This window comes from Anabrus simplex, chromosome 5 (genome assembly GCF_040414725.1).
Source record: "Anabrus simplex isolate iqAnaSimp1 chromosome 5, ASM4041472v1, whole genome shotgun sequence".
Lineage (NCBI taxonomy): Eukaryota > Metazoa > Arthropoda > Insecta > Orthoptera > Tettigoniidae > Anabrus > Anabrus simplex.
This window is the reverse complement of record NC_090269.1, coordinates 24,025,972-24,050,918: the sequence shown is the minus strand read 5'-3', so window position 1 is coordinate 24,050,918 and position 24,947 is coordinate 24,025,972. Positions and strand designations below refer to the sequence as shown.

Sequence of the window (24,947 nt, the reverse complement as noted above, 5' to 3'; positions counted from 1 at the left end):
ACCAAACAATCACTACAGCATACATTAAGTGTGACAGAGATATTCATTTTTGAAGAAACTCTCTCCCAAAGCAATATCGATCTTCAACCTCCAAATTGATTCTTTCAGTTGTTCTTTTTCATAATCACTGAGCTTCGGAATCCCATAATTACATTTAATTCCATACTCACCCAATTCAACAGGTGTAACTAGATATTTACAGCCGTGAATTGCATGCGAGCGGACATAAGCATATTCAGTAACTGAATCATGACCTAGCAAACCCTTTGCTAGAGAAATGACAAACATGGCTGTTGCATAAGCAGTGCATAGATTGGATGAGCCTCTGTAGTTCTTAGCTCGTACAACATCCATACCTGCTTTCTTGACATCATGAGAAAGATTAATCACAGAAGCCTATAAAATAAAATAAAATTAATTGTTAATGTTTCAACACGTCATATTAAATACACTAGCTGGCAAAAAAAAAATTTAAAAGTGGATCACTGTGTAAAAATTCAATCAGAAACAAACACGATCATTCAGAGGCAACTTCCATTTGGGAGGTTTCATGAGCTAAGAAACATGCATTCAACTATTTTAGAAATTAGAGATTGTAAATGCCACTCCGTGAGCTGTTTCTCAGTCCTAAGTGCCACCACTGTCATGTAGCTTACTCCCCAGCACCGAGTAGCACGATACATTTTGTGCGTCATTACCAGAACTGGACTGCAGACAAGTGGTCAATGGTGCTCTTCACAGATAAGTCATGATTTTGTCTCTCGTCACCTGATGGTAGAAACATGATTTTGAAAATGATTCAAAAAAGAAAACAAAAATAATTTTAACCCTCTACTGCATGAATTATTTTTCGTTTTCGTTTGGTGAAGAAAATTTCAAGCTTTAATGTTCAACATACGGTCAGTGTATTAGATGTACCAGCAATTCTTAACTGGGGCTAATAGCTTAACACTCATATGTGATGTGGATTGCCATAGTTGAATATATATACGATTTTTCACGATTTTACGCTAAGCTTTTAACATTCAAAGACCGAACATTACTACCTACTGGCCATGGGTACAACTTGCAGAACCGTAGGTCGGTAATGTCTTTGAGGTTGAGCCAGAGGTACTCCTGAAGCCTGTGGTAATGTGATGGGGAGGGCCCACGTAAAATAAACGGTGGTTGGTTAGCGTGGATGTTGGTTGTAGGGCTGTTTTGACTTATGTTATGTATTTAAAAAAAAAAAAAATAACAAAAAAAAACACATCACAAGGCATCATTGGGATATGTGTTTAATTGATTGTACAGTTGAAGGTGTGCCGTAAAACTACCTCTGTCTACAATATTTGTCCATTTATACAGGTGAAAAGTTATTTGTTGCCTAAACAGTATGCAGTAGAAGGTTAATGAACGTAGGTTTTTATGGCTCATTGTATTAAAATAAAGAAATAAATATGCTTACTGGATTAAAGCCACTTATATATATTTAACAAAGCCAAGCTTTCTGCCAAATTACATTGGCCTTCGTCAGGGCATGTGAAGGTCTGCCTCTGGCAGTGAACAAAGAAATTCTTCGAAGGAACGTGGAAGTCACGACCATACCATTCATGGCCCCTCCACTAACTGGACTCAGGGATCGTCGTGCTGTGCTCTGGGGGTTGGAATGGAAGTTACTGATTCACCGCCCTCTGTCGACAGTTTCTTGACTGTGTTGTGCTGTGCCATGGTGGTGTTATCAAATATATGGAGACCTGTACTCCAGAAATACATGCATAACATCACCATGGCACAGCATGACGCACTAATACCTATCTGTGTCGGTGCGAAGTAAAGAAACTAAAAAGAAAATCAACCTAGAGTGAAGCACTACTGTTCTTGCTTTCACTGTTCACATTTTTACATAAAGTAACCTAAAACACTAAAATAATATAGGTCTTTCATTTTATAGATATTTAAAATCTTAGGTATGACATGTTTTTGCATTCTAAAATGTGGTGTATGTGCTTGAGGGTTAGAACAACAATCACCCCCACCACCTTCATAACATGTTGCACTGAAATGCATGCTGACATGGGTGAAAACTGCTGTCATTTAGGAACATTTATTGAGATGTGCATACCAAGTCTTGAGTATGAAAAAACCGCCAAAGCAGGCACTGAAAATAGTAGTGATTTTAAAAAATTGGAAATTTGCAAAGAATTTGGAAATTTATTGAAAATCTCCTTTGGTAAATTTTTCCAATCCCTAACTTCTCTATAAACAAATATGTGCCCCAATTTGCCCTCTTGAATTCCAACTTCATTTTCATATTGTGATCTTTTCTACTTTTAAAAACACCACTCAAACTTATTCGTCTACTAATGTCATTCCATACCATCTCTCCACTAACAGCTTGGAACATACCACTTATTCAGATTATATAGAGATTTTAGGATTTCCACCCAATCAGTACAATATTAAAAAAATTTTTTTTTTTTGCTAGTTTCTTTACGTCGCACCGACACAGATAGGTCTTATGGCGACGATGGGACAGGAAAGGGCTAGGAATGGGAAGGAAGCGGCCGTGGCCTTAATTAAGGTACAGCCCCAGCATTTGCCTGGTGTGAAAATGGGAAACCGCGGAAAACCATCTTCAGGGCTGCCGACAGTGGGGTTCGAACCCACTATCTCCCGGATGCGAGCTCACAGCTGCGCGCTTCTAACTGCACGGCCAACTTGCCCGGTATACAATTTTTAATCACTCTTAGCAATTTTTATTTTTAAAACATGCAGTACATGTTTCATCTCCTAAGATACTTATCTTTATTGAACATTGCACACATGAATTCCACAACTTTTGTTACCATAATTGTTCAGTACATCGTTCTTTTCAACCTTGAAGAATTCTCACCGCTTCAGTCAGGATTAATTGTGGTAACTTATGAACAGTTTATATTAATCATAAGAACCAAGAGTTTTATTTTAAAGAGAAATTTTAAAGTGTAATTATTGAAACTTGAAGAACCAGTGGATATTTTTCTATTTTTTGAGACTGATTTTATGACTCAGATTTTGTTCTAAGCCGCTTTTAAAAATGTATTCAGTGCATACTCATTAGTTTGTTTCTAGGACTTAAAAGTTCTACCATACTAGGTCATTGTCTGTTATGTTTATCTTAATTTAAACTGTATGAAGCAGCTGAAGATATCTCCTAGGATATGAAACATGTATTGCATATTTTTTAAATATAATTAATCGCTAAGAGTGATAAAAAATTGTATTCATTGGGTGGAAATTCTCAAATCTCTATATATTCGGAATATTTAAGGTCAGTATGAAACATCAATGAAATTTATAACTTGCAAAACATACCACTTAGTCGAGCAGCTCGTCTCCTTTCTCCCAAGTCTTCCCAGCCCAAAGTTTACAACACTTTTTTAATGCTACTCTTTAGTGAAGTCACTGAGAACAAATTGAGCTGCTTTTCTTTGGATTTTTTCCAGTTCTTGAATCAAGTAATCCTGGTGAGGGTCCCATACATTGGAACCATACTCTAGTAGGTGTCTTACCAGAGACTTATATGCCCTCTCCTTTACATCCTTACTATAACCCCTAAATACCCTCATACCCATGTGCAGAGGATTGTACCCTTTATTTACAATCCCATTTATGTGATTACCCTAGGTACTTAGAGTGATCCCTGTAAGGAAATTTTAACCCCATTGCCTGCTGTCCATCTCACAACATTGTCGAGGCCTTTTTGCAGTTGCTGACAATCTTGTAACTTATTTATTACACTATACAGTATAACATCATCCGAGGAAATTTAGCCACCCAATTTCAGCTTCTAGTTCTGTCATGTTTCATATTTTAGAGGACAGAAATACTAAAATAGCTGGGGAAGTTCTCCATGTGTATGCTAAACTCATTTTATTCTCCTTTGTTCCAGCCATCACCAGTTATGTTGATTCATCTACCATTCTGCTAATTGATTCCAGCTCTTCTGTAGAGTTTGACTTAGAAATATACAGGCTCATCACCAAGTATTTACTTGTTCCTGGAAAAAACTCACCTGGTCATTTTTATCGAAACAGCAAGGTTTAGCTTGAGTAAACACTGGAATCACAGTGGGAGGGTCATTTCCTCCAATTACCGGCACTATTAACTTCTGAGGATCTAGTTGTTTAGCTCGGGCTGCCAAGGTGGAGGCACGTACCACATGCGTATGAGCTAGGCCAAACACACGATTGGCATCGTAGCTGTGGTGGTGATGCAAGACTTCACTTACGACAGGCACTAAGCTGAATAAGACAAACAAAACTAGTGTATTTGATGTTACGTTTCCCAAATGTTGAGATATGGTTCACAGTTACTAGGATATACAAGGGCTGTAAATAAAATAGTGGCAATATTCATAGAACGCAATATTTAATTAACTAACAAGTACAATTGCATTTACATTCCTTCAGTGTAGTTACCCATGAAGTCTATTACCTTTCGTAAAATGTTCAGGAAGCCGTTGGAGACCGTTGGCAAGGCATTCTCTGTTAACAACAGCGACGGAGCGTCCTACTGCACGGAATATAGATGCCACGTCAGGAAATCGGTGGCCTCGGAGGGGTTTTTTCAACTTCGGAAACAGGTCGAAGTCACAAGGACTCACGTCTTGTGAGTACAGAGGATGTTCGAAGACCTCATTCTGACTCGCACAAGACACCTCGACCCATCGTGCAACCTTCCTGTACCACAGGCTTCACGCAATCCTCGATAACATTCTATTTTAATCTACGAACGCTGATCACCTTTTGAAAACATGCTTTAAAGCAGTGAAATCAACGCTCTTCATTTCAACGCCAAACAGCAACAACACTCCGTACTGGATGCCCATCAAACGCACACTATACATCGACAACAGCGCCACCTGACCGCTCCCATATCCTATTTGTGCATGCCTGATCTGCGAGTGTCTGGAACAAGTTGCCATATTTTATTTACACCCTTTTTATTTATTTTAGAGACATTGTGAGAAACTTAAGTGATGACAAGATAAGTTGTTCATACAGGGGTGGCATAGAAATAGATGATATTTAGCCTGCTACAAACATATGTACTTTTGACATTAAAAACATATATATTTCCACCAATATAGTAAATAATAAAAACTCACATAATGTGAAATGGAGGCAACAGTAACTTCTGATTAAAAGGAAATGTGCCAAAATATTGATTTAGATTTATTGGCTAAGGCCTGTGCACCCATGTTTCCAAAATATGTAACGTAAATCTGGTGTTTCTGTTTCACCAAGCCTCATATGTGATGCATCTATCACAGAGGTATTGTAGCATATTATCATTTAATTGATTATTTTTAATACGAAGTTTATATTTGACCAAACATTCTGTTAATCACAATTAATCAACACATTTATAGAGTTATTGCTTCAAAGATATGTTCAGTGCTGGGAAGTGATGGAGTAAAAGTAATTGAATTACTTGTAACAAATTTTTTTTTACAAAAAATAATTTTTACTTGTAATTTACTTCTTGAAATAATATTGCAATGATTGCATTCTAGTAATCGATATACATCACATCAAAAGTTTGGCAACTTTAGAGGCTCAGCACTCACAAGACATTACACTATGTGTGTAAAGCCAAGAATACATTGTGCGCTTGTTCATTTACTCTCAGCTTGTGTTACTGGTTGTTTTTTTTTTTTTACAATCTACTTTACGTCGCACTGACACAGATAAGTCTTACAACAACAAAGGGTCAGGAAAAGGCTATGAATGAGAAGGAAGCGGTCATGGTCTTAATTAAGGTACAGCTTCCGGCATTTGCCTGGTGTGAAAGTAGGAAACCATGGAAAACCATTTTCAGAGCTGCCAACAGTGGGATTTGGACCCACTATCTTTCGAATTAAAGCTAACAGCTCCATGAATCAAACCGTGCAGCCACTTGCTTGGTATTTCTGATTGACATTTATACAATCATGAGCTACAGTGAGTTTCTTTCATTGGTTGGCCGGCAGGCACGCCCAGCTTATCTACCTCCCATTGACTCATCACTTCCTGTTACACAGTACAACGGCAGCACAGGAATGCCCATATTCGCAGTTCAGAACATGATCTGTCGCTCCAACTATTCTCTCGAGTTGTGAATGTTACTTCAGGGTATAATTCTCATAATGCCTCCACATGTGCACACGGTAGAGGAAAGGGTATTTATGCACGATAATTATGTGAAAACAGAGTCTTGCAAGGAAGTCGTTAGGCGATTTGTAACACAATTTCCAGGTGTATGCCTTCCACATAGAGAGACCGTGTGGAAACTCGTAAACAAATTGAAAGGAACTGGTTCTTTACTTGATAAGAAGCAAAGTGTTAAAAATTGTGTACTTAACGAGGAAAAGGTAAATGAAATTGCAGAAAGATTAGAACATACGCCTACAAAATACCTAACACGACTTGGACAAGAAGCCGGGATTTTGAAGAGCTCAGCATGGTGGGCTACGAAAATGTTAAAACTGAAACATTTATCAAAATATTTATTATGCATCAAAATATGTACTCGCCCAGTAGAACCAACTACAGGGAAGAATATTCTGGATGTGGTGCTGGTAAAACCAGATGAGCTCTATGGAGAAACTGAAGTAATAGATGGTATTAGTGATCACAAAGCTGTTTTTGTTGTAGGTTTAAAAAAAATGATAGGATGGTCTTAAAAGTCTAATAAAACAGGCATCGGGAAATTTTGAAAAAGTAACTATACTTGGAGGAAAATGGTAAATAAAAATGTAAACAGACTCTGGGACAGGTTTAAAGCAATTGTACAGGAATGTGACAATATGTTTGTACCTTTCAAGGTGGTAAGGAATGGTAAACATCCAGTATATTATAACAGAGAAGTAAAGAGACCAAGAAGAAGGTGCAGATTGGAAAGAAATAGAGTTAGGAATGGCTGTGGAAATAAGGAGAAATTGAAGGAACTTACTAGGAAATTGAATCTAGCAAATAAGTCAGCTAAGGATAATATGATGGCAAGCATAATTGGCAGTCATACAAATTTGAGTGAAAAATGGAAGGTATTTATAGGTACTTTAAGCGAGGATCTTCAAAAGGCAGAAGTATCCAGTAAGCAGTATTTAAAGATTGTTGGTTACAAGGATAATGTCCAGTTAGGGCAGGTGACTAACACTAAAGAAGTACTAAAATAAAGTTGAAAACTAGAAAAGCAGCTGGAATTAATAAGATTTGTAAATAATGCTATTTGCTTTATGTCGCACTGACACAGATAGGTCTTATGGCAACGATGGGATAGGAAAGGCCTAGAAATGGGAAGGAAGCAGCCGTGGCCTTCATTAAGGTACAGCCCCAGCATTTGCCTGGTGTAAAAATGGGAAACCACTGAAAACCATCTTCAGGGCTGCCGACAGTGGGGTTCGAACCCATTATCTCCCGAATACTGGATAATAAGATTTTAGAGGATATACAAAACATAATGGGTTGGGATATAGTACCATATCTGAAGTACTTATTTGATTCTTGTTTGAATGAAGGAGCTATACCAAATGAATGAAGAGTTGCTATAGTAGCCCCTGTGTGTAAAGGAAAGGGTGATAGACATAAAGCTGAAATTTTCAGGCCAGTCAGTTTGACATACATTGTATGTAAGCTTTGGGAAAGCATTATTTCAGATTATATTACACATGCTTGTGAAATTAATAACTGGTTCGAGACATGGCAGTACGGGTTTAGGAAAGGTTATTCCACTGAAGCTCAACTTGTAGGATTCCAGCAAGATATAGCAGATATCTTGGATTCAGGAGGTCAAATGGACTGTATCGTGATTGACCTATCTAAGGCATTTGATAGGATAGATCATGAGAGACTAGTGGCAAAAATGAGTGCAATTGGACTAGACAAAAGAGTGACTAAATGGGTGGCTATATTTCTAGAAAATAGATCTCAGAGAATTATAGTAGGCAAAACTTTATCTCACCCTGTAATAATTAACCCTCAATCTGGCGCGCTCTTCCGACGAACACTCTAGGGCGCGCGCGGTCTTTTAGACAGCAACGATTATTTTCATTATTAAATTGTACGGCCTTGGAATATAATAAAAATGTTGAAGTTTAATATTGTTGCAAGTAAGTTTACTATTATTTAGATAATATTTAAAACATTTTACGTACTCAATGACCGCATTCGAAAAATAAAAACTTCTTGAAAACTGAGTTGATTTACAAATACATTTTGAAAGCTTTGAAAAATAACTTTCCGTTCTATTTATTTTTTCTGGTTTGTAAAATGGAAGCTGTTTGAACTAGATATATATTTATCCTCCCCTTCATCCATTGTCGCTGTAATATTTCTGGCATAAGTAATCATAAATTAAAACACCGTTTTTTTAGAAATATTTGTATTTCAAATGATAAAAACTTCTAATCTTACCGCATAACTACCAACTTTGTGAAAAACATGTATATGAGATAATTATACAATATTTTACGTATATTTGAGTTCATATTCAAGTTCAGTTTTGCACTATTTTCTTTATATGAACACACTGAAGAATTATTGTCATTGTTTTAACCAAATATTGGTATGGTCGACAATCTTTTGTACAATATCGTCTGGAAAAAATAGCTCCCAGGTTCCAATTGGAGTTTTAATATTCCTGGCTAAGCCTTTAGGCCCTATCAGGCATGTTACAATATTATGACCTGGTCCACGACCAGTTCTTGCGAATGTTGGGTGGGCATGCCGTTATGTCTTACCGTCCTTGCCTGTCAAATTCACTTCAGAAACACCAGCACCGCATCCATCATCACCAGATAGCTCACTATTTGTATCATGGTCAGTAACCTGAAGATTGTCAGTTTCACCTTCATCATCACTTTGTGGCTGCTGTCTGGAAGTATCTTCTGCTGCCTCATCAACTTCTTCCAATAGGCATTCTACTGCTTTGTCTCTGTCTTTCACAAATGCAGTTATTCTTTCACTTTCTTCCTTTTCAACACTCTCTGTCAATAATCAGATCCTTTCTTCTTCAGCAGGATCCATATTGAGATGTATATGCACACGAAACTAAACAAATCTAGTAAAACACAGCCGGGCGCGTACTGGTCACAATGACCGAGACACGAGTTACACTAACGGGCGCATCGGTGTAAAAGACCGCAGACTGACTCGAACATGTACCTTTCTGTCTGCAGGGTGTCTGACAAGGGGCCACCCTATCAGGTAGCTAGATTATCCCTTGGGGGAGATAGTCTGGAGGAGGGGGACATAGCTGACCTTCAGACGGATTCCCTGACCAAAACTTTTAGTGGTCGGTCATTTAGACCACTACGTGCCCGATTAAGGGTTAAGAGGGGAATTCCTCAAGGCAGTATTATTGGACTTTTATGTTTTCTTATATATATAAATGATAGGGTAAAGAATTGGAATCAGAGATAAGGCTTTTTGCGAATGATGTTTTTCCTGTATAGAGTAATAAATAAGTTACAAGATTGTGAGAAACTGCAAAATGACCTCAATAATGTTGTGAGATGGACAGTAGGCCATGGTACAGTATGATGATAATCGGAGTTAAAAGTCAGATAGTATTACAAATAGGACAAGTTCTCTCAGTTTTAATTACTACGTTGATGAGGTGAATGTTCCTTTTGGGGATCATTGTAAGTACCTAGGTATTAATATAAGGAAAGACCTTCATTGGGGTAATCACATTAACGGGATTGTCTTTAAAGGGTACAGATCTCTGCACATGATTATGAGGGTTTTTTAGGGGTTGTAGTAAGGATATAAAGGAGAAGTCATATAAGTCTCTGGTAAGACCCCAAATAGAGTATGCTTCCAGTGTATGGGACCCTCATTGGGATTACTTGATTCAAGAACTGGAAAAAAATCCAAAGAAAAAAGCTTGATTTGTTCTGGGTGATTTCCGACAAAAGAGTTGATGTAGATGTTGATTCCCATAGGGAACCTAAAATATTTGTCCTGAATGAGTAAATTTATAATACCAATATAATGGTCTGTTATTGGACATTATAAATTTTCCAGCTAACTCATTCTTGGTTGCCTGCGTTTCGCCCTTGTGTGCTAAGTTAGGCTCGTCAGTTGGGACTTAGCACACCACCCAAGACGCAGTGCTGGTGGCTTCAAATAGCCTATGCAGTGGCCTCCACGGTATGCACTAGCCCTGGTGGCTTCAAATAGCCTATGCAGTGGCCTCCACGGTATGCACTAGCCCTGCGTCTTGGGTGGTGTGCTAAGTCCCAACTGACGAGCCTAACTTAGCACACAAGGGCGAAACACAGGCAGCCAAGAATGAGTTAGCTGGAAAATTTATAATGTCCAATAAAAGAGTTGAGTTACAAAAATGTTGCAACGTTTGGGTTGGGAAGACTTGGGAGAAAGGGGACGAGTTGCTCGACTAAGTGATTACGTTCTGAGCTGTCAGTGGAGAGATGGCGTGGAATGACATTAGTAGATGAATAAGTTTGAGTGGTGTCTTTAAAAGTAGGAAAGATCACATTATGAAGATAAAGTTGGAATTCAAGAGGAAAAATTGGGGCAAATATTCATTTGTAGGAAGGCGAGTTAGGGATTGGAATAATTTACCAAGGAAGATGTTCAATAAATTTCCAATGTCATTGAAATCATTTAAAAGGCTATGAAAACAACAGATAGGGAATCTGCCACCTGGGCAACAACCCTAAATGCAGATCAGTAATTATTGAGTAATCACTTACCGATAAATATATTACCATTCTTTATATTAAGTTTTACTCTATTCCTATGCCTCCTTCTGGAGGCCGTACTGATCTTGTCACTCACTGTATCATTATGAGTTGATAAGGATATGATGCAAAGGTATAAGTAAAGCATTATTAAGCTAGTTACCTGGGGGCAAAAGATCTCTATAGGTCGACAACCCGAACAAATAGCATTTAAATTTTTTTTAAAAAAGAAATAAAAAAGAAAGGGAAGTTCTCTTATGACCCTAACAGTATTCAGTGTGTGATGTCTAGAGCGAGACTTTCATTTCAATGTTTTTCATGCTATTACCTCCAGTATTCAAAGAGTTGGATCTCTTCAAATTTTTTTAATTGTAAGAGTCAAGATGAGATGACTGTCTAATATTTCCCTCAAAAACCATCATTATCTCCAGACCACCACCTCCATTCCTGGAAGAGAAACAAAAGACCGCTATGTCTAATATTCTGATCCTTTTAGGTGTTTACCAAAAGTTATTTTTATGTTTAGCAGATCTAGAAGGGCTATAAACAATTTGAAAGTAGGAAAAGAATAATTAAATAAATCTCTAAGGTATTCTTCTTTTTTCAGAATCTTGAAAATAGGAAATTATAGAATAAAATTCAAATCTGAAACAGATACAACCACATCTAAGGTAACAAATGCTCTCTGAATAAAGAATATTAGTGAATTTAGCAAGGAATGGAATGATTTATCAAAGGAGATGTTCAGTAATTTGTAACATGTTTGAAATTATTTAAGACACCACTAGGTAAATAATGATAGGGAGTCTGCCCCCTTGGCGACAGCCCTGAATGCAGATCAATTGTGGTCGGTCGGTCGGTCCTAGTAGAAGTGAAGTTATCAAACTAGAGGGACTGCAAATGGGTTTAATGAGGTGTGAGGTTTTGAGGCCAATACAGATACAGAAAGAGAGTGGAGATAGAGAGAGAAGAGAAAAGGAATTTTGTAGTTTTGCGTGACTGCTAAGATAGTTATTATAACCAACGGACCTCCACTTTTACGTGTAATCCAAAACACAGTGACATGACAACTAATTTCAAAAATCCTGCATGCATTTGCCATCACTCTTTACCCATTACATTTTCCATACCCAGCTCCTTTTTTTTTTTTCTATGTTGAATATAATACAGGTAATGAAAAGACACAAGCAGGTGACAAATCAAGCCATATCCTATAACTTATATAGAAGGATAAGGACAGGAATAGTAAAGCATATACACTGAATGGCCAAAAGTCACAGGAAGGGGTATCCCATTAGAAAATATGCAGTGCAGGAGCGTTGCGGCTGTCTGCGGCGTAACTGAGTAGTCTGTCACAGACATCAGTGTCGTGAAGATGGCAACACATCACGAATTAACCGCCTTTGAACTTGGGATGATCATCAGCGCACGGTGCATGGGTCATAGCATTGCAGAGATCACACGCGAATCCAGGTTTCTGAGGTGTCGATGATGCATCTTTAATATCGCAGAGAGAATGTTACCACCTGCGTAAACCGCCGCATGGGAAGACCACAGGTGTTTAACGAACGAACATCACGTCACTTCCGCAGAATCATACTGGGCGCTCAACGGGCTACTGTGAGTCAGATCACCGCCCAGTTGAATGCTGGAAGTCAGGAACCCATTTCTACCAGGACTATAAGGAGGAAAATGCACTACATAGGCTTCACCAGCTGACAACCAACTCTTGTCCTTTGCTGACACCTCGGCACAGAGCTCAACGATGTGCATAGGCCCGCAAACATTGGCAATGGACCATGGAACAGTGGCGGCATGTGGTATGGTCCGATGAATCCTGGTTCCAGTAGTATCGAGCTGATGGGCGCGTGAGAGTGTTGCGTGTGCCCCATGAACCTATGGATCCTGCGTGTCAACAAGGTTGTATTCTGGTCTGGGTGGCATTCTCATGGCTGCAATTAAGCCCCATTGTCTGGTTACAGGGAGTGCTGACAGGTGCACGTTATGTGGACATTTTTTTTCAGACCATCTGCATCCCTTTCTGGCCCTAGAGTTGAAGATGCCATATTTCAACAGGACAAAGCGCCATGTCACCGCTCTGTGGTGGCACGCAGGTGGCTGGAGGATCACTCCAATGAAGTTATGACCACGGATAGGCCCTCCAGATCCCCTGACCTTAATTCAGTTGAGCATTTATGGGATGCTATCAATGCTGGTGTCCGCTCCATGAACCCCGCACCAACTATACAAGATGAATTGTGGGTAGAAGTGCATGGGTCCAGATCCCTCCAGAATGATTCCAACACCTTGTAGAGTCGATGCCTTGCCGTATTGCTGCCATTTTGAGGGCTTGCGGAGGAGCAACTCATTATTAACATCATGTTCGGTGTCTTCCCAGGACTTTTGTCCACTGAATATAATATATAAGTTGAATTTGATGTGGATATACCTGTTTATTGGATTGGTTACAACGACAAATAAAGCACGTGGACACATCTTTGAACTTGCTTCTGCAATCGCGGCCACAATCTTAGCATTTTTCATAAAGAGATCTGTCTTTGATAGTCCAAGATTACGTGAAAGACCAGCTGTCATCACAACGATGTCAGCATCCTGTAAAGTAGAATTCAGAGATGTTCATTTGTGAGGTGATAAAGAAATTTGATAAACAAGTAAGTAGAGTCTATAAGAACTTTACCCTTTCTTGATTTTTATTGTATAGTTCTTGTACCATATCCATGTAAAGAAAAAAAGTTCCAAACAGACTGGCTAGAGAGAAATGTGGATGGCACCAGACCAAGGCAAAGGCTAAGGATAAGAGGGCTGGAAAAGTGGACAACGGTTGAAGAAAAGATTATTTATTTTAACCCTTGGAGATGAATGAAGCTCATAAGCCATACCTGGGCAGTGGAAGATGGTTGATGATGATGATGAATTCCTGTATACTAATTATTTCTTATCATTGTTCTTCAGGGCCTTGTACTTCATCATTCAACATGATACTTCCAGTGTCAACACAAATATCAAATTGGATTTTTACGAGATTCTTTTGAATACATGCAATATCTTTACATGTGATAAACTTCATGGTCTGATCCGTATTGACTTACAATAGAGTAAGGCAAAATTTCTTATAGAGAAATCACAAAAACTCTTCCACCTTCTTGATACAATACTGTATATATGATATTCACAACAGTACATATTCCACCCCTATTGGACCCTCTTCAGCTGAATAATTTAAACAAAGTTAATAGCTAAAGTGAACATGTTAAAAACAAACAAAATTAATAATTTACCACCAAACATATAAATATCGTTCAATAAGTTCGAATACATTAGGATCGTAAAATGAGGTAGAGCGCCATCTTGTTGTAGGTAAAATCTTCCATTTCCAAACACCTCTCGGATGGTAGGTAAAATCGATGTTTGCAGCAGTTACAGTACCTTCAAAGAAGAATGGGCCGATAAAACCGCGCAGTGACAGACCACAACACACATTAACAGCGGGTAGATTAACATGTTTGTCCATGTGAACGTGAGGATTTTCAGGAGCCCATTACACGCAATTATGGTGGTTTACAGTACCGTTCAGCTTGAATTGTGCCTCTTCAGACCACATAACCATCCCTGAAAACCGTTCATCCTCACGAAGCATGCCTTCAAACCACTCGCACTCCATCCTCCAATCCAGGACATCCTCATTCATAGCGTGCTGCGATCTTGGAATGTAAACTTTCCACTTTTCCGTCCTTCAGAATTCGTCATACGGTTGATCGACTTACTGAACCCTGCTTTCACGTGCACCCTGATTCACAGATTATTATTGAGGTGACCTAGTAAAATGTTGCAACACGGCAGCACAGGAAGCTGGACTTGTTGATGTTCTTGGTCAACCAGACCTTTTCTTATGCACATCCTGAAAACTGTACCGTCAGCTTCAAATTTATCCTGAATACGATAAATTGTTGTATATGTTGGTGGCTGAGTTCCGTACACCTTATACCATTGCCGTTGTACCTCCATCATGTTTTCATACTTCCAGTACCACTTCAATATGGCCTTGCAATGCTCAGACGACAATCTTACTTCATTCATTGCTGCACTGTCATCTGCTGGAAAACGAGTGCCAAGATTGTTGTGCCATTCACGTCACCTTCATCACCTGTTGAGAAAACAATGGACTACACTACCGTGCAAGAATTGCAACGATATGTCATTTTGTTATTACATGTGATAATCAAATGGAATGTGCTTTCTGATTTTTTTCTTTACTATAATATCTTTTAATATCAGTGTTGTGATCTTCAAATGAATGTCATCCTTTTAGAGTTGAATATTAACACAATATTGTTAAGTAATAGTATACCACATTTTATTTTGTATTAGTTGTTTAACGATCTCCAATTTTTTACATTTTATAGTTTTTAACAGTATTCATAAGTCATTCCCAATCAGGTACCCGATCTATTCATAAGGTAAAATATGGCTGATGATGCCTACAGTCGATAGGTGAAACTTGTACCATCTAATGTAATAATTTTATACTAATATTTTGATATGGACAACGTCCTAACTTTTAAGATTGTATTGTATTGAATAGATGGGAGAACAATATAAACATTCTAGTGTTATTGCATGTCATTTTGTTCCAAAGATATTAACTATCAAAGAGTGTACATTTTTCTGGACACCTCTGTATTTATATGTTGGTGATAAATTATTAATTCTGTTTGTTTCTAAACATGTCCTATCATCGGCATAAGACGTATCTGTGTCAGTGCAGTGTAAAGCAAAATGTACAAAGAAATAAGAAATTTAAAAATCAGTTATTTACACTCCAGACTAATATTTTTATTTCTAAAATATGTTGCTTGAATATTTTATTAGCGTTGTATAAATATAGAAAATGGAAAATATTAGGTATATTGTCTTAATATAATAAGTGTTGAAATACTAACCAAATCTGAACTTACCGTATGTTTCTTTCTTTCTTAATCCGTTTACCCTCCAGAGTTGTTTTTTTCCTCGGACTTGGTGAGGGATCCCACCTCTTATTTCCTTAGTAAAGAGGATCCCACCTCTGCCGCCTCAAGGGCAGTGTCCTGGAGCATGGGACTTTGGGTCTGGGGATACAACTGGGGAGGATGACTAGTACTTCGCACAAGCGGTCTCACCTGCTATGCTGATTGGGGCCTTGTGGGTGGATGGGAAGATCGGAAGAGATAGACAGGGAAGAGGAAGCAGACGTGGCCTTAAGTTAGGCCCGGGTCTGACACATCCCACTCTGAAGAGTCTAGTGTCAGACCTAAGACGAAACGCTGGTTAATGGAGCAAACGCCGGAAAAGCCTTCCATCTAATTTTTGATCTGATTTTTGATATGCTCTATTGGTGGAAAAGAATCTAATTCCCTCCATGGGAACTTAGAATTTCCATTTGGAATTGCTAGGCGGGCATTAATTCCATTGTGGAGTTTTATCTCCCGTATGCAGTTATCAGACTGTGCTTCATAAAATAAGCTTCTGATAAGTTCACCTGCATACATCCCAGCGTCAGTGGGTAGGGTCTGACACATCCCACTCTGAAACGCTGGTTAATGGAGCAAACGCCGGAAAAGCCTTCCATCTAATTTTTGATCTGATTGCTGAGGTGGGAATCGAACTCCCCTCTACTCAGTTGACCTCTCGAGGTTGAGTGGACCCCGTTCCAGCCCTTGTATTACTTTTCGGATTTCGTGGCAGAGCCGGAAATAGAACCCGGGTCTTCGGAGGTGGCAGCTAATCACACTAACCACTACACCACAAAGGCGGACGTATGATTCTTTAAGATACTTTCTCTCTCCAGTTTTTTACACATTTAAGTATTATCAGTTCATGGGGATCATGTTTCGGACACCATGTACGTAAGAGATTCTTTTAATTTTACGGACATTTTCCCATTTATTTGAGGTTGGCAGTAACAAGGATTAAAAAAGCCATGTTTTACGACCTCATGACCTTCCTGACGCCAACCCTATGAGGAGGGATATGTGCACTGTTGCGTTTTTCTGTGGTGGTTAATAGTGTGGTTGTTGTGTGTAGGTGACTATGTTGATTAAGAGAATCACAGACTTCAGTCCCCAAGATATAGGAATAAACAAATGTGGTTAAAATCCCTGGCGCAGCCGGGAATCGAACACGATGCCCTCTGAACCGAAGGCCTCTACCCTGAGCATTCAGCCAAGGAAACATAAGAGTGTGAAATATGAATTCTTAAGAGCAGTTTTCATAGCCTTTAGTAAAGAATTCAAATAACCAATTATCTTTGGAAACAAAATGGTTCAGTGTCCTACTATACTACTTCATCCTGAACAATTCCTATGCATTAATGCTTATAAATTAAATTTATTATTTTTAAACATTTTGTGATGACTGCTTAAAAATTATTTTGTCATTTCAATTTTTCATTAGAGTTTGCATTTGTAAAACACTTACCTGAGTCAGCCAATTAACGGAAGGCCAATCTATGACTCAGAAACACAAAAAAAAGGCTGGCAAAAAGAACGTGTTATTTTATTTATTTATTTATTTATTTATTTATTTATTTATTTATTTATTTATTTATTTATTTATTTATTTATTTATTTATTACTCTAACCTATATTTATTGGAGTCTGCTGATGAATTGATTTTAAACAGATTTTATGCAGCAATAGGGTATTATATACATAGTTTGTAGCCCTGTATAGGTAAGTAGATGTAATCAGATAATTAAATATGCCGCACAATATTTATAGCCTACATTTATTTGTATATCAAAGTATTTTTCTGTGGAAAGTATAATTATTTCCCCATTTTAGAAAGTACATATTAGTGAATACATTTATAATAAAATCTCAAAACTCGACAAATAACCCCAGCTTCTATAGGGGGTTCCTAGTACTTCTCCTGGGATGGTCTTAGGACTAGCGGACCAACAGGTAGCCCAATTCTTGGGGGCTTTAAAATAATGAGACACCCTCCCTCCAGGGGTTATAAATATGCAAGGCGTTAATCTCAACGGTAGTGAAGGAGGAGGGAATGGATCTCGATACGGCGGAACTAGTGGAAGAGACAGCAAAAAAGAAAATCCATTTTATGTCTGACTTGTAACAAGCAGCTAAATGGTCAGTGTCTCTTCACCAGAGGTGCGGCTGAAAATCTTTCCTCGGAGCTAATAACCTCGAATAGAAATTTTAAGGGACTTGTTCCCTTAACTCATCAAACAATCAACTATGGATATGCACTTTGTAAGAGACTTTACCTCAGGGAGTAAACAATCTCCCATTTCCAAGGAAATGAAAAGTGGGGATTCGGATTCTGGGGCCCCACAACATTGTGCAAAGGATCAGTTGGAGCATCCTGAAACCTTCCTTAAGCAACAATCATACAAAATTAGGCACAGAAACATAAATGATTTGGCTACTTTTCATGTAAACTCCCTTTTAAAGACAGGAAAACTTAAAACATTGACAGATTTTCTAAGAGTTAAAAACATTTTGATAACAGAACTTCAAGAAACAAGGTATACTGATGAAAATAACTTTAACTCAGAGGTATTCAGGATATTTAAGAGAAAACCAAGAAAAAGAGATATAAAGAATGTACCTCAATTTGGGACAGGTTTTATTGTAAACAAGAATATACTAGTTACTATAATAGCGTTTAAATCTCCTAATGAAAGACTTTCCATTCTAACCCTTAAATCAACGAATGAAGTCTGCACTATTGTAAATGTACATGCACCTACAAATGAAAAAATAAAACCCAGAAAACAAATAGAAACATTTTGGCAAGAGGTTTCAAACACCTTAGAACAAATTCCATCCAAAAACACAATAATATTTGTACCGAACTGAGTGAATTTCTCCTTGTTTTGTTTGCCATTCATCAAGAAGTTTGGACATTCTCCCATGGATGACACTACCAAAAAACTATGATCATGCACCCTGGCATGAGGTGTAAGAAGTTATAATTTAAAGTTTTGTATTTCTAGGTTTTTTGTAACCGATTGATGTTCATTTTTTTGGGTTGGCAATATTTCCTTTTTCTTTCTGCCAGTTTTGAATCTAGCCAATCACTAATTTCTGTAATTAATTTTCAACCTATCACAGGCTTCTTGTTCGATTCTAAGTGACCGAGCTCGATAGCTGCAGTCGCTTAAGTGCGACCAGTATCCAGTATTCGGGAGACAGTAGGTTCGAACCCCACTGTCGGCAGCCCTGAAAATGGTTTTCCGTGGTTTCGCATTTTCACACCAGGCAAATGCTGGGGCTGTACCTTAATTAAGGCCACGGCCGCTTTCTTCCCACTCCTATCCCTTCTCGGTCCCATCGTCGCCATAAGACCTATCTGTGTCGGTGCGACGTAAAGCCGCTAGCGATTCTAAGTGTAATTTTGAGATTAACCAATTAAAATGAGAGGGTGTGGCTGGTTTAGTCTTGAATGATCTTGAACCTTCCCTGAGGGTTTATAAACTGCAGCTTTTCACGTTTCTTGGCCAATTGATCAACGTCTATCTGAGTGTGTGTGTTAAGCAGGAGGCGGGCAGCCTCTTTCGTCAGCAGCTAGAACATCTAAAAGGAAATGGCCACATAACTTTATTCTTTCTTGCTACCTCCACAGTTTAACCCAATGGAAAGGTCCGATTCTTTAGTATGTAACAACTTTTCTAAAATCCGGCTAATGTAAAAACTTCATGAAATCTTTAACTGTAAACCGGGGACAGAGAGTGAAGTACCGTCTCAAGCTCCCCTTCATCTTGGTTTGGGTTGACTACGTTTTTCTCTAACTGTTTTTCCTACTATAATGTGTTAAGGCAATTCCTATATGAGTCACCTCAGTAGTTTGGGAATAGCCCCTGTTTCATCGGCCTAGAGCCCTTTAGGTTTTTTTTAAGTGTTCATTATCTTGGAGCGCAGTATGCCTCCATTCAGTTTGTGTTTCGGGCCATTTACTTAACCTGTTCTTTTCCGCAAAGGCCCTATAGGTTGGGTACGAGATACCCCTGTTTCAAATTGTAAGTTGGGCCATGGAAGGCCAGAGAGTGTAAGATTTTTGAGGTTGCCTCGAGGAGGCTGAAAGAAACGGAGAGCCTGTTAGCTCTTTTTCAAGTTTTGTAATTGTAAAGAGTGCCTCTGGAAGGCTAGATATTGTAATTTTGGGAGCAAGTGCTCTTGATTTGGGGTATTTCTGCCCTTGACTTAATGGTTCCCAATCTTTAACTTAAATTGTGTAAACTGAATCCGGTATCTCCGGAATTGTAAAACAAGGGGCGTGAAGCCCAAAATCTGTCACGTTCACTAATCTTGTATTTTCCTTGACTTGTTTTAAGATTCTCATTGTACCTGATTGTAATTTTTCCCTGTGGAAATTTGTTAAGTTGTTTTTTTTTTTTTTTTTTTTTTTTCAATTAAAGAAATATAACCTTTATTAAAGCTTTAATTCAGTTCTTGACATTGTAGTTAGACCCATTCAAGCCTGCACCTCCTTTCACCTCTGCATTTCACAGATACCCCGGAACGATATTGCTTGGAGATTTTAATGCTCAAATCGGCAAAGAATGTTGTCATCGATCTATAGTAGGGAAATTCCCTGCTCATCAAAGAACAGAAGATAATGGAAAAAGACTCATTAGTTTATGCAGAGAACGTAATATAGTCCTAAAATCTACATTCTTTAAAAAACTTCCGAGTAAACATTCAACATGGGTCTCTCCAAATCCAATCTGTGGAGAGAAACGACTTGACCATGTTGCCATAAGTAGACAGTCTGCACCAGAGATACTTAATGTAAAGGTTGCTAAGAGTGCCAGTTTGGATTCAGACCACTATCTGTCAATCATTAAATTAAAAACTAAACCAATAAGTATAAAAAAATCAATATCAACCTAAAACTTTTGATGTACAAAAATTAGCCAGAGAAAATAGTTTCAAAATATTCTTGGAAAAAAGGACATCTAAAATATGGGTACAACTTCAATAGGACATTTTACAGACAGCAGAAGAAACTATTCTTCTTAAAAAGAAAAAAAAACATATTTGGTGTAATAATGAGTATGATCAATTAATTCTAAAAAGACGACGAGCTTGGAATATATGGAATGCAAACAAAAATAATAAAAATAGAAGCAACTTCACAGAAGCCAGGAAGCTTGCATCAGAAGTCTCAGAAAGATCAAAATACAACATATGAAAGACCAGCAATGGAATTGGACCTCAAACAGAACAACTCAGGAGACTTTTACAAAGCATTTTTTAAAAACAATGTAAGGAAATACACACCACCGAGTTTACATTTCAGAGATCAAAAAACACAGAAAATTAGTTATAATAACACAAAAAATTATAGGATACTTGCAGAACACTTTGAAGAACTATATAACAGCAATCCACCAGAAGAGAAATTAAATTTTGATAATACAACAACAATACAACCAGACTCAAAACCACCAACAAAAGAGAAAATCAAAGAAATCATAAACGAACATAGACATAATAAAGCACCTGGGGAAGATAATATAGTTGCTGTATTGTGGAAATAGTCTAGTGACAATATGATACAACATTTAACAGAAATCATTGAAAAAATCTGGACAACGGGCACTTTACCAGCAGGATGGACATCAACATTAATACATCCGCTACACAAAAAGGGGAATAAATCCTACCCTAACAACTATAGGGGAATTTCCCTTTTACTGATTACGTATAAGATTTTGTCCAAGGCACTCTTAAAAAGAGCTCAAGAAATACTAGACCCACAATCAAGGGACTATCAAACAGAATTTAGAAAGGGAAAGTCCAGAACAAATTTTAAATCTAAAGAACATAATAGCTGTGAGGAAGAGCAGAAACTCTGAATTTGTAATCACTTTTGTAGATTTCAGAAAGGACTATGATTGAATTGATAGAAATACTCTATTTGATATTTTTAAGGAATTTGGACTTGATAATAAAATAATTGAAATAATTAAAGCAACATTAACAAACACAACATCCAAAGTAAAATTTTTGGGAGAACTCTGAAAATCATTTGAAATAAGATTATGTGTATGAAAGGGAGATAGTTTGTCACCTCTACTCTTCAATTGTGCATTAGAGAAGGTAGTTCAAGAATGGAGGAAAGCCATCAAAGAAATCATGAACGAACGTAGACATAATAAAGCTCCTGGGGAAGATAATATAGTTGCTGTATTGTGGAAATACTCTAGTAACAATATGATACAACATTTAACAGGAAGAAATCCAAATAAAATCATTATAGATTGTTTAGCTTTCGCAGTTGACATGGGGTTAATTACAGACTCATTAGATAACGCTCAAGAACAAATATGAGAATTACAGAAACAAGCAGCCAAAATAGGATTGAATATCATTTGATAAAACAAAATTCAAAATATTACAATTAACAATAACATAATATCTCAGAGAGATTGCTTTAAATACATGGGAGAATGGATAAGAAAATACACAAAAGAAAAGATAGCTACAGATATAAGAGTAAACAAAATGGAAAGGATGTTTCAAAAAATATATACAATAAGAAATCTCTATCCTGGAACTTGAAATTTAGACATTATCAAACAATAGCCCGGCCAGAAATTTTATATGCAGCAGAAACTCTTAAACTTACAAGAATTGGGGATCTTGAAAAATTAGAAAAAGTTGAAAGAAGAATTTTTTGAGAAAAATACTGGGATCTACAAGAAACAACAATGCCGAATTGAGACTACGATCAAACAGAGAGCTATATTTAAAAGTTGAAAAACTGACAACTGTAATGAGGAAAAGAATACTCCAGTTTTTTGGACACATTTATAGAATGAATAATATAGACTAACTAAACAAATCTTCAACTTATTAAACAGTTACAAATCCAAGCCAATGTGGTTCAGTGAAAATTGAAATTGAAAAGGATATGAAAAACGCTAGAATTAAAATGGATACGATAGAAAACAGAACACATTTCAGAGAAGTAATACGAAAGGCAGGATTTGGAAATGAAGAAAGTTAAATGCAAAGAAAAGCAACGAAAGTTTATTTATCGCACCCTCTAAAGGGTTATTCAAAGAAGAAAGAAAGAAAAATCTCGAAAAGGTGTGAAAAAAATGATTCCTTACAAAATTATCAAAACATAATATTTGGTAGTTACAGCAAAACATTTTTTTGAATCTAGGCGTTTTTCTGGAAAATTCATTTGTGATGGACAGACTTGAAGAGAGAAAAAAGAGAGAGAGAGTGTCTCTCTCTCTCTCTCTCTCTCTCATCCTTGAACCGTTTCTCTACAGGGTCAGGGATGAAATGAAATGTACCTTCGTAGCGAGTGTTTATGACCGGATGCCCTTTCTAATGTCAACCTCATCATACGAGTTAAGGAGAATGAATGACATGATATAATTATATGATAGTAGAAAGGGAGAGGTGCTGGTACATTGCCCACTCCTGTCGAACAGCACAAAGGAGTCTGCTCAAGGCTTAAAATGTCTCCATCCTACAGACAAATCATCATCAACAGCGTCATATGCACTCACTCCATACGAACACTGCGGGAAAGTTTGGAATTGAATCCAAGCTTTTTGCACACAATCTAGTGATTAGAAATTGTATCCCACCGGCTCTCCTACCCTACCAACCAATATCCTGATGGTGAAAGTGTTTTCGACCAACGGGACTTGAACTGGCCACAGAGACTTGATGCCTTAATGATCATGGCCACTAAGCGGACTACTTGAAGACTGAAGAGAACATGATCATTTAAATGAGTCAAGATATGTGAAGTGGCCTCGTATTTCACCAACATTTCTCGAATACAAAAAAAAAACATGTTAGTCTTTCATAGTTATTTTGGTCTGCCTCTGTGGTGTAGTGGTTAGCATGATTGGCTGCCACCCCCTGAGGCCCAGGTTCGATTCCCGGTTCTGCCACTAAATTTTAAAAGTAGTACGAGGGCTAGAACGGGATCCACTCAGCCTCAGGAGGTCAACTGAGTAGAGATAGGTTCGATTCCCACCTCAGCCATCCTTGAAGTGGTTTTAAATGGATTCCCATTTCTCCTCCAGCCAAATGCCGGGATGGCACTTAACTTAAGGTCATGGCCGCTTCCTTCCCTCTTCCTTGTCTATCCCTTCTAATCTTCCCCCCTTACACACACACACACACACACACACACACACACACACAAGGCCTCTGTTCAGCAAAGCAGGCGAGGCCGCCTGGGCGAGGTACTGGTCATCCTCCCCAGTTGTATCCCCAATCCAAAGTCTCACGCTCCAGGACACTCCTCTTGAGTCAGTAGATGTAGGATCCCTCGCTGAGTCCGAGCGAAAACCAACCCTGGAGGGTAAACAGATTAAGAAAGTTTTTTTTTACAGTTTGTTTTACATTGCACCAATACAAATAGGTCTTATGGCGACGATGGGATGGAAAAGGCCTAGGAGTTGGAAGGAAGCGGCCGTGGTCTTAAGGTACAGCCCCAGCATTTGCCTGGTGTGAAAATGGGAAACTACGGAAAACCATCGTCAGGTCTGCCGACAGTGGGGCTCGAACGCACAATCTACCAGATGCAAGCTCACTGCTGCGCGCCCCTAATCACACAACCAACTCGCCCGGTAAGATTAAGAAAGAAAGAAAGAAAGAAAGAAAGAAAGAAAAAGGAGAATAGTTATTTTACAAAATTCAAAATAGTATACAAAATTATGAATAGAGGAATGTTTATGCAGTGTTTGAAAAATGTCAGTTGTAAATTAATGAAACTCATGTATAATACACTGACCTTCAGGGGCTGCCCAATGCTCTGTTTCAGCAGGATAATGCCTGCCCACACACTGCTCGCATCTCCCAACAGGCTCTACGAGGTGTACAGATGCTTCCGTGGCCAGCGTACTCTCCGGATCTCTCACCAATCGAACACGTGTGGGATCTCATTGGACGCCGTTTGCAAACTCTGCCCCAGCCTCGTACGGGCGACCAACTGTGGCAAATGGTTGACAGAGAATGGAGAACCATCCCTCAGGACACCATCCACACTCTTATTGACTCTGTACCTCGACGTGTTTCTGCGTGCATCGCCGCTCGCGGTGGTCCTACATCCTACTGAGTCGATGCCATGCGCATTGTGTAACCTGCATATCGGTTTGAAATAAACATCAATTATTCATCCGTGCCGTCTCTGTTTTTTCCCCAACTTTCATCCCTTTCGAACCACTCCTCCTTGGTGT

At 38.3% G+C, this 24,947-nt stretch overlaps 1 protein-coding gene across 1 annotated transcript in view; it reads right to left on the bottom strand.

The window, feature by feature from the left end:
• Positions 1–24,947, bottom strand: part of LOC136874277 (malate dehydrogenase, mitochondrial) — a 69,862-nt gene continuing 44,915 nt past the window's right edge. The window contains exons 2-4 of the mRNA XM_067147906.2: positions 13,161–13,324; positions 4,037–4,265; positions 1–396 (exon numbers count right to left, since the gene is read on the bottom strand). Of these exons, the coding sequence (XP_067004007.2) occupies positions 25–396; positions 4,037–4,265; positions 13,161–13,324 (765 nt within the window). The 3' untranslated portion in view covers positions 1–24. The remainder of the gene's footprint in view (positions 397–4,036; positions 4,266–13,160; positions 13,325–24,947) is intronic.